The sequence below is a fragment of the Caretta caretta genome, chromosome 17, assembly GCF_965140235.1.
Source record: "Caretta caretta isolate rCarCar2 chromosome 17, rCarCar1.hap1, whole genome shotgun sequence".
NCBI classification, from domain to species: Eukaryota; Metazoa; Chordata; order Testudines; family Cheloniidae; genus Caretta; species Caretta caretta.
Window position 1 is genome coordinate 17,474,289 of NC_134222.1, and position 14,131 is coordinate 17,488,419.

Genomic DNA, 14,131 nt, shown 5'->3' on the forward strand with positions numbered 1-14,131 from the left:
GTTGGTGATAGAAGCTTTTGAACTTGAGCAGTTCTGTGTAAGGTTGAAAGCTTCTCTCTCAGCTCAAAAGCTTGTCTCTCTCCAGCAGAAGCTGGTCCATGAAAAGATACATTACCTCATCCTCCTTGTGTCTTCAGCTACTTTAAAATAGCTTGGCCTGTTCTGCTTGAGGTGTTTACCTTACTGTTCTGGCACAGAGCGCTGTTGCTTAGAGAGTTCTGTACCAGGTGGCATCTGGAAGAATACTTAATGCATGGCCTGTAAATATGACTTAGGTCTACAGGATACATCTATTTAAAACTTCCTATGTGAAAATCTTAACACTGTATGGAAACTCTGGGATTTCCCTACTTATGCCCAACAAACCTGATTTTTAAAACATTTGCTTATTCAACACAGAAGTAATTTATTAAGTGTCTTGCCTATTTTTTTTAAAAGCCACTCAGTTGATGGAACATTGCTAATAGTATCTTTATTGCTCCAATTATGAGGGCATGCATGTTACTACTCATCAAGCTCCTGTCTACACCTGTATTAATGTCTTGTTATTGGGAGCAAGTTTAAACCTAGCTTAGACAGCTTCCTATTACAACTCTTTTTAGAATAGGTAGCAGTTTGCAGTGTTACAAGAATTGATACCTCTGGCCTCTTGTGGCAATGGGTTTCATATACTGGAGTGCACGCACTGTAAGAGTCCTGCAGAGTTAAGAAATTTAAATCAAATGTCTTCTACTAATCTAACCATTTAAAGATAAATTAAAATATCTTGCCTTTCTCAAGCACCTTTCTTATGGAAGGATCACAAACAGCATTGTAAACTAGATATAAGAATAGCTGCAACCACCTCTGGGTGGTAATAAGCAGCTATTAATAGCATGCAGCAACACTATAGCACAGTATGGGGCAGGAAGAGCAATTTATACAAGTGAAACTGCCATGTGGGGACATAAGTTGGCAGAAAGTAATTATTCATGTTGGAATTTGCCTAGGACATCAGGGCTAATATCCTCTTTTAGAGAAGAGATGTTGGCTCTCTTGCAGTAAGGTCAACCGCTGTCTTAATAGGGTAACTTTGAGCGATAGTATCACATAACATTGAGTTGGATCAGTACTGACAAGGAAGGAAGCGTGGCACCTTCTGACTTGCAATAACACTGCTTACAGCACCTTGGGTTTTCTTTGATCCCTCAGGTAACTGTTGACCTACCTTTTCCCTGCATAGTTGGAGGTCTAAGATAGATGGTATGACAACAGACCTATTGTGTCCTTTAAGAAACACTTGATTTTGGGTGGTAAAATTACAGTGATTTCTGTTGAACTGCAAATATTGGAGACTTAAGTAGCTGGATTTTTCACCTGGTCACATTTTTTCACCAGATGCTGACCCTGAGGTGACCATGGCAATGTTGCGTTGGATCTACACAGATGAGCTAGAACTGAGAGAAGATGATGTATTCTTGACAGAACTGATGAAATTAGCTAATCGGTTTCAACTACAACTCCTCAGGGAAAGGCAAGTTGCTGTGAATACGTTCAAGCTTCTAGAATGTTGTGGCTGGGCTCTAATTAGCCAGGCTCTTGGAAATCTATTTGTGCTAATGTAAATAACTGTTACATTACATTCTATTGCTAGCAGATATTAACTCATGGATGTGAGTTAAGATGAGAGGTATAATTAAAAGAAAATGATTTTGTTTTTAAATTGTAGAACAAGAATTTCAGCTGGTCATAAGCAGAAAAATCAAGCTTGTCCTTACACTGTTACACAAGCCACGCCCTTGATTAAAGAGTGAACTATTCCTGTATATTCCCCCTAACTCACCAATTACCCATAAGCCCATGCCTCTAATGTGACATGACTAGAAAACCTGAGTGAGTGTTACTGTTGAGTGAGTTACCTTTCCTGACATTTTTTTCCTATAACAAAGCAAATCTGTTACAGTATTGACAAGAAATGGCTTTTGAGTTACTAGACATGAAAGCTTCACTCTTCAGCTCTTTTTTTTTCTTTCTGCTGGTTCAGTGACTGGCTAAAATGAAAATGCAACCTTATCAATAGTAGCAATATATCTTGAACATATTGGCTATTTTAAATGCCAAGTTTGGGTCATCCTCTTAATTATAAATTTCTTCAGATTTTTAAAACTAAAAATAATATTGCTAAATGACATGCTTGGGGAGAATGGAGAGTAGGAGGGAGGCAGGGCAAAATGACCACAGGGATTAATGTCGTTCCTCACCCACTCTTCCAAAGACTATATAAAGAGGTCTGGACCTTCCTTATGAAATGACCCTAAAGGTCAGTAAATAAAGCATAGTCTTATTCTGGACTTCTGTCAGTTATTGCTGAAATGGCCTCTCAGTTTCTTCCTTTTTTTTTTTTTAACCTGCTAGCAGGCATTGGCAGCATACGGTGAACATTTTCCTGGAAAACAGAGATCACTGGCTCAATCCACAGGAGCAATCTTCCCTGATCTAACTTCTAAGTCGTATATCCTGTCAATTAACAAACTGCAGTTTTGTACCTAGTGATCTTGCATTGCTTTTGGCCCTGTTACTGAGTGGTGTCTTAAGTCTAGCACTTAACCTCATCTTGGCACTTTTTTCTTCATTGTGGCGAACACAAGCCAAAATTTTAAACATTTAAGCCTTTTATTGTAATTGGGTTTTTTATAGTACTAAAAAAATCCAGTATACTAATGATTGATATCCAGTGTCTTACTACAGCCTTAGCAGAACTGCAGGTACTTTCTGGTGTCTTCTACCATGCTTCTCCATTTTTGCTAGGTAAACTTTCAGTAACTGATGGGAGGCAATGGTATAATTATACAAGTATGCTGATAGCCATTAATGGTGGGTCCAAAATAACTAGATCTCTTGACTATGTGAAAACTACTTTCAGTCTCCTTGGTGTAGACAACATGCTATTTTGTAAGTTTGTAGGATTTGCAAACATGCATGTTCTTGTACGCCCAAAAAGTGTGAAGGGAATGACCTCTTCCCAAGGATAAGTCTTCACTTTCCTGTCTTCCTCACAAATCTGCATTTTACAGTACCTTTTACAGTGTTCATTCTTAAGTGTGAAAGCTGGAGCAGCTCCACTGGGTGTCAAACTCGGTGATGTGAGACTGTTGCAACTACTGTCCTTACAACAGCAAATGTATTTCAGCCTACCTCAATGGGAAGATTGAGGGTGCCCTCCCTTACTTTGGAGGGAACTCTTTAACATGCTGCTCTCTCCACAGTGCTGTGAAATACACTATTATGGGAGTCTCTAGGTTGGTCCGTTTCATAAAGCCATTTCTGTTGAAGCTTTTCTAAGGAGGCAGTTGTATAAATAACAAGAATTTGTATACTACTGGTAAACATGACATTGCTTCACTGCTAGCCTTCAGATGTTCCTGTATCTGAGTGACCAGCTTTTGTTGGAAATGGGAATCTGACCTTTCAGGAAAAATCTTTCTTTCCTGATAACTGATGCAAACTCCATTTTTTCATTCTGGCAGGTGTGAAAAAGGAGTCATGTCACTAGTAAACGTCAGGAACTGCATTCGTTTCTATCAGACTGCGGAGGAGCTAAATGCTAGCACTTTATTGAACTACTGTGCTGAAATAATAGCTAGTCACTGGGTAAGTACTGTAATAGAAGGGACATGGGAAAGAATAGCCTGTAGGCTGAAAAACTTTGTAAAGATTTGAAACTTTAAATTTTAGTGTTGGATTGTATTGATCTATACCACTTTCAAACTTCATAATAGCATTAAATGCTAGTACTGTGTTAATGGATCCAAACCCACACTGTTTTAAGACTTGCTTTTCTGTCTCGGAAAAGATTGCCTCTTTATCACATCCAGTGCCTCCCTGGAACAGGCATACCTTGTTGTGGGGGAGAAGGGGAAGAGAGGAGACGGACCCTCTTTGTGCCTTTGTTTTCAACCAAACCTCTTCCCTGAAAGTTTGACCGTTTGTAGAAAGCAACCCAAACAATTCTTTCCAGTTTTTATCTTCCTGTGCCTGATCTCTTCTGGGATCAAAAGTGCTGAAACTGACTTAGTAGAAATGAAACTGTGGCAAGAAGTTAGCTATTGAAATGGCTTTCCAGCAAGATTCAGTTTTCAGCCAAGTTTAATGGGTCCCACCAGTTCAGACTGGTATAAGTATAGCGAATTCTGAACAGTCTGAGGTTTGCCCATCGTTGGACTGTGGGGAATTTGGGATTCTTGCTTTTACATAAACAGATTTCCCCTCTTAAAATTGCCATCAGAAGTAGTAGCCAAGCCATAAAAAGCTACATACTTAGCTTCCAATTTCTTTTCCAACACAGGAGTTCTAGGCAATTTTGCATTTTTGATTATACAAACTTCTACTTTTCTTCTCTCCAAGGTCAGGTTATGAAAGTTTGTCTAACCAAGTGACAAAGGATTGTTCATAACTGGAAGTCTTATTTTATCTGCTAACAGCAAGCTCCTATATATGGATTTACAAGACTTACAGTAACCTTCAGAGTAACTTCTGGAAATCAGATTTATCTGGATTTTTATTTTCTGTCTGAAAATACCATCAATAGTGAGTGCATTTTTGGCAGAGGTTAATCTTCACTACCTTAGATGCTGAAGGCTTTTGTATTTAACCATGCAGTACAGCTGTTGGCAGCATTTATGGGCCAGAAACAAAGAGCAACTCTTGATACATATTATCTGAGCTTCAGGGTGGCACTTCTTTCATCCTAGAACACACTGGGCTGTTCACTACTACTTTCCAAAAGTGAACTGTTCACCTCTGCTTTCAAGTAAATAGACTTGCTTATCAATCCTGAGGGCAGGATCCGAATCTCTCCATGAAAACCATCATTCTTCAGTGGCCAAATGGACCTGTGTCTTTAGAACAGTCCCAGTTACTAGAAAGACCTTCTGGTATTTAGATTTCAGGGTATATACTTTCTCCAAATATTAAATACAGAAAAGGAGTGATGTTTATTATCTACTTTGGAAAAATGAGTGTTTTACAATTGTGTGAGTAGATGGGAAGTGTGAAGTAGCAAACTATGCTCCACTAGATAGGTGTGCAAAGGCTGTCTTAAGCAGACAAACTTTTTGGAGGAAGGCCTCTAACAATTGTGGAACTCTTACTAGTTCAATCTGTAATACCTTTACATGTTTTGGTGTGTTTTTTTATAAAGTGCCCTTATTTCTCAGAAGGAGGATTTAAAAATGCATTTTTCAGGTCTTTCTGTAAGTGTGCAAATTTAAGCAACTTCCATTAGAACGAATAGTTGAAATTTCAAAGTAGGTAGATGTAAAATCAGAACATTCACAACTATCTCTTCCCAGATTTACAGACTTGTTGGATTACCACTGGATGGCAGAAATCTGTTAAGACAATTCCCGTGAGCCCTTTGTACATGTCACACACCTCTCCAAAGCAGAGCCAAATGGAGCGTTGAAATCCGTTATCTTCAGCGTTCCGTACTACATTACTGTGAAGGGCAAACAACCAAAACGCTGCTTAATACAAACAAAGTACGAGCGTCAATATGGAAACAAGCCAATTTCACTTTGATTTCTTCTTGTTACTCACAGGATGACTTGCGGAAAGAAGACTTCAGCAGTATGAGTGCTCAGCTGTTGTATAAAATGTTCAAATCCAAGACTGAATATCCTTTACATAAAGCTATTAAAGTGGAGAGAGAAGATGTTGTTTTCCTGTATCTTATTGAAATGGATTCACAGGTATGGTGAGCTTTACTGTATCTGTTTGAAATGGAGTGAACTAGACATATTTTTCTTTGCTAGGTATGTGCTTGGGCATTTTAACTGTCAACTTGAATTGAAGGACTGGAGAGTGACATACTGTGAAGGAAATCATAGAAGTTTTAAGAAAAGAAACATACTGAGAGTTGTTTAGAAAGCACATAATGTTTAGCTACCTATCTCAAAGGTACTGAATTCACTAGTTAATGTTTGCAAAGTGCTGTATAAAAATACCATGTATTAATAGGAATGAGGATGGAGTGTGCTTCAGCTACAGGTGTTGAAATGACATCCATGGACAAAACCAGTATAAATCCAGTACCTTTAATATCCTTTACACGATAATATAACTTGTATTTTTCTTGCCATTACGACTATGGTAATAGTGTGACCTACCTTTTAGTTAATTTTTTTAAATGCTTGCTCAGTTCCTTTCTATTGTATATTTGCCACTTTATTTGAAACCATTACCTCTGAAGAAATAACATGTACTGCTAAGTCTCTTCTGAAGTCACAAAACACATTAGTTTCCTTATGTGATTCAGTATAAATGTATGGCTTGAGAGCTGTTGAAAATCTAATTCAGTATCTCCACTTATACAGCTCTGACCAGTAGAGAATCCCTGAGGGACAGATTCTGCCTTCTCATAAACTTGAAGACCAAATTTCAAAACTAATTGTTTCAAAACTAACTTCAGGATCAGCTTACCAATTAGAGAGGACTTGCTCTCAGTTGTGCTTTAATTCAGTCTCAAGATAGTCTTTGTTTACTCTGTGTATGTAAGATAAGTCTCTAAAGAGATTTAATTAGATATAGTACTAGCGTTTGTTACATTGAAACTTTCCTTTAACAGTAATCATCGTTATCCAATATGCAACTTTAAGTTGCATATTCTGAATGCTCCCCTGCATATATTTGTCAGCCCACTAAATTGTGGGGTGTTTTTTTGTTTGTGGGTTTTTTTGGTAGCTGCCTGGGAAGCTCAATGAACTGGATCACAATGGAGACCTTGCTTTAGATTTAGCCCTCTCTCGAAGATTGGAAAGTATTGCAACCACACTGGTCAATTACAAGGCTGATGTGGATATGGTGGACAAGAAAGGCTGGAGTCTGTTACACAAAGCCATCCAAAGAGGTAAGGATATTGAATACAAAAGTTATCCTATACTGTAATGGTAACTTGCTTTTGCAACTTTTTCCAGTAGTAAGTATATCCTAATTGAGACTGGTGTGTGTTTGCTTTTTTTTTAATGCATCTCTTAATATCTTCTGCCAATGACTCAATTTTAGTTTCAAAAGTTCCTTGGCAAAAGAAGGCAGCTGAAGTCCCAGGCTTAGGTTAATATAAATATATTAACATGAATAAAATGACAACATTAAGCTTCATGAAAAGGATTCTTTTTGGAAGTAAACACCTTGCTTGCTGGGTTGGCAACTGAAATGAAACTGCTAGTTTCTCATACAAACTACTTTGGTGTTGTCCTAGAAATAGTGGGGTGGGGTTGAGGGGGCAGAGAATTCCAAACCTGGATGTTCAAATCCTAATTCCATTTAATGGAGGAGTGACTCTCAGTGCCTAGTAAGTTGTTTAGACTGGCTAAAACCTCAATAGCTCATGCAGATATATCTAGGAGAGGTGAGAAGAGTCTCTTCCCTATTTTTTTTAAATTTTTTTTATTTTCTCCTTCCCCCACCATCCCCCTTTCAGGACTGCATAGCTAATAGGGAGAGTAGCTTCTCACCCTTTCTGCAGACAGTAGTGGCCTGCCCCCCAATCAGCTGGTTAGAGGAGGACCCTAGTCTTTTATGACAGTCAATAGTAGGAAGACGTTTGTATAGGTGATTAACTTCAAGTTCCAGTGGGCAATAAAGTATCATTGGTACTTGAAGACTCTTGAGCTGCTATCAACACGAGAAGAAGGAAAGCAGATACATGTGAGTATTCACAGAACCCAGTAGGAAGCAGTTGCCATGGCAGTAATGCTCAGGAGGCTTAAGAACAGAGAAACACCTTCTTGGCTTACATCTTTCCTGACCAGATAGGGCTGCATGAGTCTCCAGTATAAACCCTAGTGACCTCATTGTATGTTACTTAGCCTTTTGTTGTTGCAGTCATTATTTCTTTGCTTTGACTGGCTGCAGTAGGATGCTGCTGTTGCTGCTTGCGTGTTCACTTGGTGAACAGTAAATTAATGCTTCCCACAGGGATGTTTCTCAGTTTTCGTATAAACAGCTTATCTACATCTGAAGTAGTTTAGGAGCTCAAAAGGCCAAGCAAAGCTCCTTCATTAACTAACTGCAATTAACCTAAGGCTAGTCACACTAACTCTACCAGTAGAGCATGGCGGGGAGGCATGATCCTAGGAAATGCCAAGCATGACTTGCAAGAGAGCTGATTACTCTTGACTCCCACTGCCAAGGCCTTCTAGGAACTGGCTTTTTGTGGTTTTATTAAATGCTGCCTTCCCACGTGTAAACCTTGCAGAAGGGTAACTCTCTCAGGGCTTCACCACTGTCAAACTTCTTAATTTTAGCATTTAAACATGAATACTTAAGTTGTATTTTCTTGCCAGTTACTTTGAAACCGATCTTTCAGTCTTGCAGTTGACTACTTCCTGGTACTTGAAGATGCAATCAAGTAGTTACTGTTTTATTTGTATTACTATAGCATCCTGTTTTGACTTTAGTTGTGTTCTGGTGGAACAGACTGTGAGTCAAACCAATGATCTGACTTTATTTCCAGGATCAGCCTAACTTCTCCTGACTGAGAGGGAAGTTACTCAGATTCCTGAAAAATTACACTTTTTTAATGGGACCTTAACTATAGAGAGAGCATACAAAGCTGCTGATGTAAGATTCGCTGCCATATCAAAACTGCTACCTGTGAACCCTTTTTAGAAGCATGCAGAGGAAAAATGTTTTTAAAGACAAGTAACTTCTGGAAGTGCGTTCTTGTACTTAACCAAACATGGCAGGGGAAGGAAGGATGGTTTTAAGGCACTGGACTGGGACCTGGTATTTATGGGTCAATTCCCAGGTCTCACACAAATAGTCTCTGACTGTGGAAAGTTACTTCATCTCTCTGTAAAATGGGGATACTACTTTTCTCTGGCTTGTCTGGGCAGTTTTTAAATTCTTTGGGCAGGAAATCTCTTAAAATGTTTAGGTACAGTACCTACCATGATAGGGCCCTGATTTCTGTAGGCACTACAGTGTAATGTAAATACCTTAAATAACTAGAGTAGTGGCTCACGCTGTTCCACATACCCAGACTCTCTCCAGTTTAGCAACATGATGCTAGCAGCCTCTGATACCTGTCGGTGTCACCCAGACTGATAGCTTCTGAACTAGAGGGAAGTGTGAACCAAAATGACCTATAGCTATAGCCTGTCATACAGACTTACACTCTGAAAAGCTTAAGAATAGCTAGAATGAGACTTTCCTATTGCTTTATATAACAAACTTTAACTTGTGTAAACCACTCCTATCTGTTGCTGTTGTCCTATGACTCCATAAAGGATCATTGCCATAGCAGGACAATGGGGAGAAGAACCTTTTTCTCTAACTGACACGACACAATTTTGGCATAGGAACTAAGGAACTCGCTCCAGTATACCCTAAAATGTTTTGGCCAAGTAATTACGTTCTAGTTCAAACAGACTTAAGTTAACCTTCCAGTAGCAAACACTGGCTTTCTAAGGAAGCCCCTTACATTTTCCCCCTTAGTATCTTTTGGAGGGGCCAGCCTGACATAAGCTTTACAGTGTACATTGCAGCTGTTGGCTTCTAGCAGGGAGGAACTTAATATCAAGCAGCACTTTTATACAAGAACACATTTCATGATGCCTATGGAACTAATGCAGATTGCAACCTGCTGAAAATAGCTTATGTAGAGCATATAATGAATCTTAAAATCAGATGTGTAATCTCTCCCTTTTGCCCGTCCCAAAAGGAGATAAGTTTGCTGCCAATTTTCTCATTAAAAATGGTGCCCGTGTGAATGCTGCTACGCTGGGAGACCAGGAGACTCCTCTACACCTTGTTGCATCGTATAGCCCCAAGAAGCACTTGCCAGATGTGATGTCAGAGATGGCACAGATTGCAGAGTCCCTCTTACAGGCTGGAGCCAATCCAAACATGCAAGACTGCAAAGGAAGGTGAATATATTGGTAGCAGTGTCTAGCTTTGGTAACCATGTCTATCTAATCAGTGTGCTGCAGCTTACTGAGAAGGCTCTGTACCTTCAAGGGAATAGACCAGGAGATGTCTCAAAAAAGATCAAGCTGGATTATTTCAATGGGAGACCTGCAGATACCCTCATCTCACTGGTAGACAGTGGTATTTTAGTAAGTAGCATTCTTCTGTCAGGCGTTACCGAACGGGAGGCAATGCCTTGGAAAGGAGGTGAAGGGGGGAACTGGCAGGTGAAATACATGGAGAACAATTGTACACTTTACTGACTATCAGCAATATATAGTTAAGCAATGGAAATAAGAGGTGAGACAAAACAGCAAACAGTTGTCACAAAGTGTTTGGGATCCCCTGGATATCAGCTTAGCTTGCTAACAAAGATACAGTTTTTGCTAGGTACTCTGGGCACAGCCACACTTTTGAGTCCTATATGCAAAAACATTTTGAAGCTTTCTTTTGGTAAGGTAACAAATGTCATATCAAAGAACGGTAGTAGGCTGTGGAATGTGCAAGACTGCTAGATCTGAGTACTAGGAAATGGACTAAGGTAACCGTCTGAAAGACCCAAATTTACCATTAGGGGAAGTTAAATCTTCAGGGTGCTGCCTAAGATTGACAGAGCTAAACTGCTTGGGTCTTCACCAATCCAAACAGGCTTCTGGTACCTCTTTTCTGTTGAGACATATTTGTACTTGCCCTTTGACTTTGAAAGTCAGTGGGCAGATGCTGGAGGAGCAAAGTCTGACCTGAGTCTCCAAACTTGTATGGAAATGTGAAATTAGATCTTGATGTCAGAAAAATGTCTTCCTAACTGTAGTTGTCTCTCTCTCTCTCTCTCTGCAGGACCCCATTACATGCATCAATTGTTGTTAGGAATGATCCTGTATTCAGTCAGCTTCTCCAGTGCAAACAGTAAGTCTGTTTATTTTTTAGGTTTTAATTTGAATAGGGTACTCCAAACCACATCGTACAGTGGAGAGGAATGTATAGCTGTAAGCTATTTCTTTTGTTAAACAATAATCCCAGCCATTCAGCATTCCTTAGATGCCATATTCTGTGGATGCGAAATTGTGCAAGTCTGCATGAGGTAATGAGGCCTATGACACTTTGGTTCTATTTCTAGCTTTGTTGCTGGGTGACCTTAGGCAAGTCACTTCACCTTTTCTGTGCCTTCATTTTCCCCATCTGTAAAAATGGGGATATTCTTACTGACCTCCTTCTGGAAGGCGTTATGGAGGTCTACTGATAAGAGCTATGTAAGAGCTAGCTATTACAAAGTTTCAAATGGAAACTTGTATTGCTAAGGAAGTTGGTCTTCTGGCTTGGTATAGAGGAGGCAAAAAAGCTTTTTCCCCCTCTAATACTACCTTAGTTTGCAAAGAAGTGAAGTGCACAGCAATGTCTTTGGGGGTAGGTAAAATAAAGCAGTACTACTCTGAACTAGAATTGCAAAATAGATGAGCAATTATCAAGCTCTTGAAATAGCTAGTCTGAAATCCTTCTTGAGTCCAGTTCAACTCCATGGGGAGTGACTCCCATTAACCTTGGGAGACTAATAGGGCCCTTCAGATGCCTTAGGGAGAGCAGTCCCTTCATGCATGCTCTAGGTAAAATGTGTAGTTACATGTGTATAGCATCTACAACGGAGTCTTTAGTGCTATATCTCCAACAGAAACCTGCCCCTTTCAAGTGACTATCTTAGAGTGGTCATAAGACAGGCTTCACTGTAGCCTCAGAATTTTTTTCCTTTGTGCAGTTTAATTTCACCATTCGTTTTAAAAGCCTGTAAATACAGGTCTAAGGAATAGTGGTCTTAGTAAGACCTTAGCAGTTGTGGTTATAAAACTATGTAATGGTGGTTCTTTTTAATGGAGTCTTACTTATCAGATTCTTGGAAGGTGTTCCTTGGTGCAGTGTGTGTGTGTGGGGGGGGAGGGGGCTTTAAAATTTTTTTAGAGGCTATCTAAAAATCTAACTTTTTTTATTTGTTAGATTAGACTTAGAATTGAAGGATCATGAGGGAAGCACAGCTCTGTGGCTTGCAGTTCAGTATATCAAAGTGTCTTCTGACCTGTCTATAAACCCTTTTGACGATGTCCCTGTTGTAAATGGAACCTCCTTTGATGAGAATAGCTTTGCAGCAAGACTAATCCAGCGAGGCAGCAATACAGATGCACCTGACATAGTAACAGGTAAAAGAGAGGTTTGTATTCATGGTTAGGCAAAAGGTTTGGATGACCAGATCACAAATGCAGCAATTAGAATAAAAGCTCGTTTAATAAGAACATAAGAGTGGCCTTACTGGGTCAGACCAAAGGTCCATCTAGCCCAGTATCCTGTCTTCCAACAGTGGCCAGTGCCAGGTGCCCCAGAGGGAATGAATAGAACAGGTAATCATCAAGTGATTCATCCCCTGTCGCTCATTCCTAGTTTCTGGCAAACAGAGGGTAGGGATACCCTCTATGCCCATCCTGGCTAATAGCCATTGATGGACCTATCCTCCATGAATTTATCTATAGCATCTTGCTTCAAAGTAAGGTGGGGGGGAAAGGGGGGGTTGGTTCTACTGAGGTCTGAAGTGCCACAGGCCCTATTATTGTAACCTTAATAGGGTAGAATTGGTCCAAGATCTTTAGAGAATAGACTTGGAAGGCACAGTGACTCTAAACCCTGCTATATATTGTCTAGAATGCAGATTCATCGCTGCACACTTAAGCTAAAATAACTTAAACCATAAATGGCTAAATAAAACTTTGGAAGGAGTTCATGTATATGCTCCCTGATGAGAATTAGATGCTGTCACAGGGGGAGGCTTATAGAATGGGTGGAAAATACTGAGATGGTGCATGAAGTCAGGAATATTCCATGCTGTTAAAGTCCTGGAGTTGTCCTCCCTCCCTTTCCAAAATGTGTCGCTTATTCTTTAGTGGCAGCTTGGAAACAAATGTAATGTTGAAGGGGCTGATCAGACATGCATATCCTTCAATAAGCAGCATCTCTGCTACAGGTCTTCCAAGTTCTAAATCTCTTGGGGGTAGGATACTAGAGATGTTCCAAATTATAACTTTAAATCAGTGGATAGTACTCTAACACTGTGTGCATTTTCATATTCCCTTTTAGGAAATTGCTTATTGCAGAGAGCAGCTGGAGCAGGAAATGAGGCAGCTGCTCTCTTCCTGGCAACCCATGGGGCAAAAGTGAACCATAGAAACAAATGGGTAAGAGAAATGTAGATTTTTATTGCCCCCCCCCCCCCGCCACGCAGAATCCAGGTGTAACTAACCCCACCATACTGTATGTGGTGTGTGGGTGGTTTTTTAAACCAATTGATGAAAATCTGGAATGCTAGAGTGGTGATGACCACATCATGGTGTACGGACAATTGTGCTCTGTTCCCATGGCATTACATACTGCAGTGATGTGTTAACACGTCTCTCCTAATAATGCCTGTCAACAGTCCATGTTGAGAAATGCTGAAATTCAGTTAAAATTAGGCTAGTTGAGTATAGTGTTTACTAGTACACAATAAACAGAAAGCAGTCTTGGAAGCTGCTGTACACCATTCTAATTGAGGGGGGCTTCCTGTTTTAACGGTTGGTTTCAGAACTCCTAAACCTTTTTTTTTCTGTTTAAAGGGAGAAACTCCATTGCATACGTCTTGTCGGCATGGCCTATCAAATCTTACGGCAGAGCTTCTACAACAAGGAGCCAATCCTAATATCCAGACTGAAGAAGCAGTGTCTAGTCAGAAGGATGCATCCTCACCACCTGCATCAGAGAATGTGTATCTGCAAACTCCCCTTCATATGGCTATAGCATATAACCACCCTGATGTGGTGTCAGTCATACTGGAGCAAAAAGGTAGGCCTTTGTTCAAACTGTACTGCTGCTACTAGATGGAGTGATTACGGCAACCTGCATACCATGGCAAGCTATGAGTCCTATTACATGAGTCTTCTCTATCTCCCTGTAGGCTGAGTTATATTTAGCTTCACTGTTTTCCAAGAGTAACTTCTCAGTTGCTTGTTTAGCACAAGCTGAAACTTTGGAATGTCTAGTTCTGTATTTTCCCATAATTTAATATATTCCCCTGCTGTGTAAAGGGAGTGCTAGGATAGATCTGTAGTCTTGGAGGCTGGACTTAGAATGTGGGAGGTGGAAGACACCCACACAAATACTGACTCCTTCA

At 40.0% G+C, this 14,131-nt stretch overlaps 1 protein-coding gene across 1 annotated transcript in view; it reads left to right on the forward strand.

Annotated features, from left to right (window-relative positions):
• ANKFY1 (ankyrin repeat and FYVE domain containing 1) overlaps positions 1-14,131 on the forward strand; it is a 59,797-nt gene that overhangs the window by 22,894 nt on the left and 22,772 nt on the right. Inside the window, exons 4-12 of the mRNA XM_048824194.2 lie at positions 1,378-1,513; positions 3,507-3,630; positions 5,580-5,729; positions 6,721-6,886; positions 9,704-9,908; positions 10,786-10,854; positions 11,935-12,134; positions 13,063-13,160; positions 13,578-13,803. Coding sequence (XP_048680151.1) covers positions 1,378-1,513; positions 3,507-3,630; positions 5,580-5,729; positions 6,721-6,886; positions 9,704-9,908; positions 10,786-10,854; positions 11,935-12,134; positions 13,063-13,160; positions 13,578-13,803 — 1,374 coding nt within the window. The remainder of the gene's footprint in view (positions 1-1,377; positions 1,514-3,506; positions 3,631-5,579; positions 5,730-6,720; positions 6,887-9,703; positions 9,909-10,785; positions 10,855-11,934; positions 12,135-13,062; positions 13,161-13,577; positions 13,804-14,131) is intronic.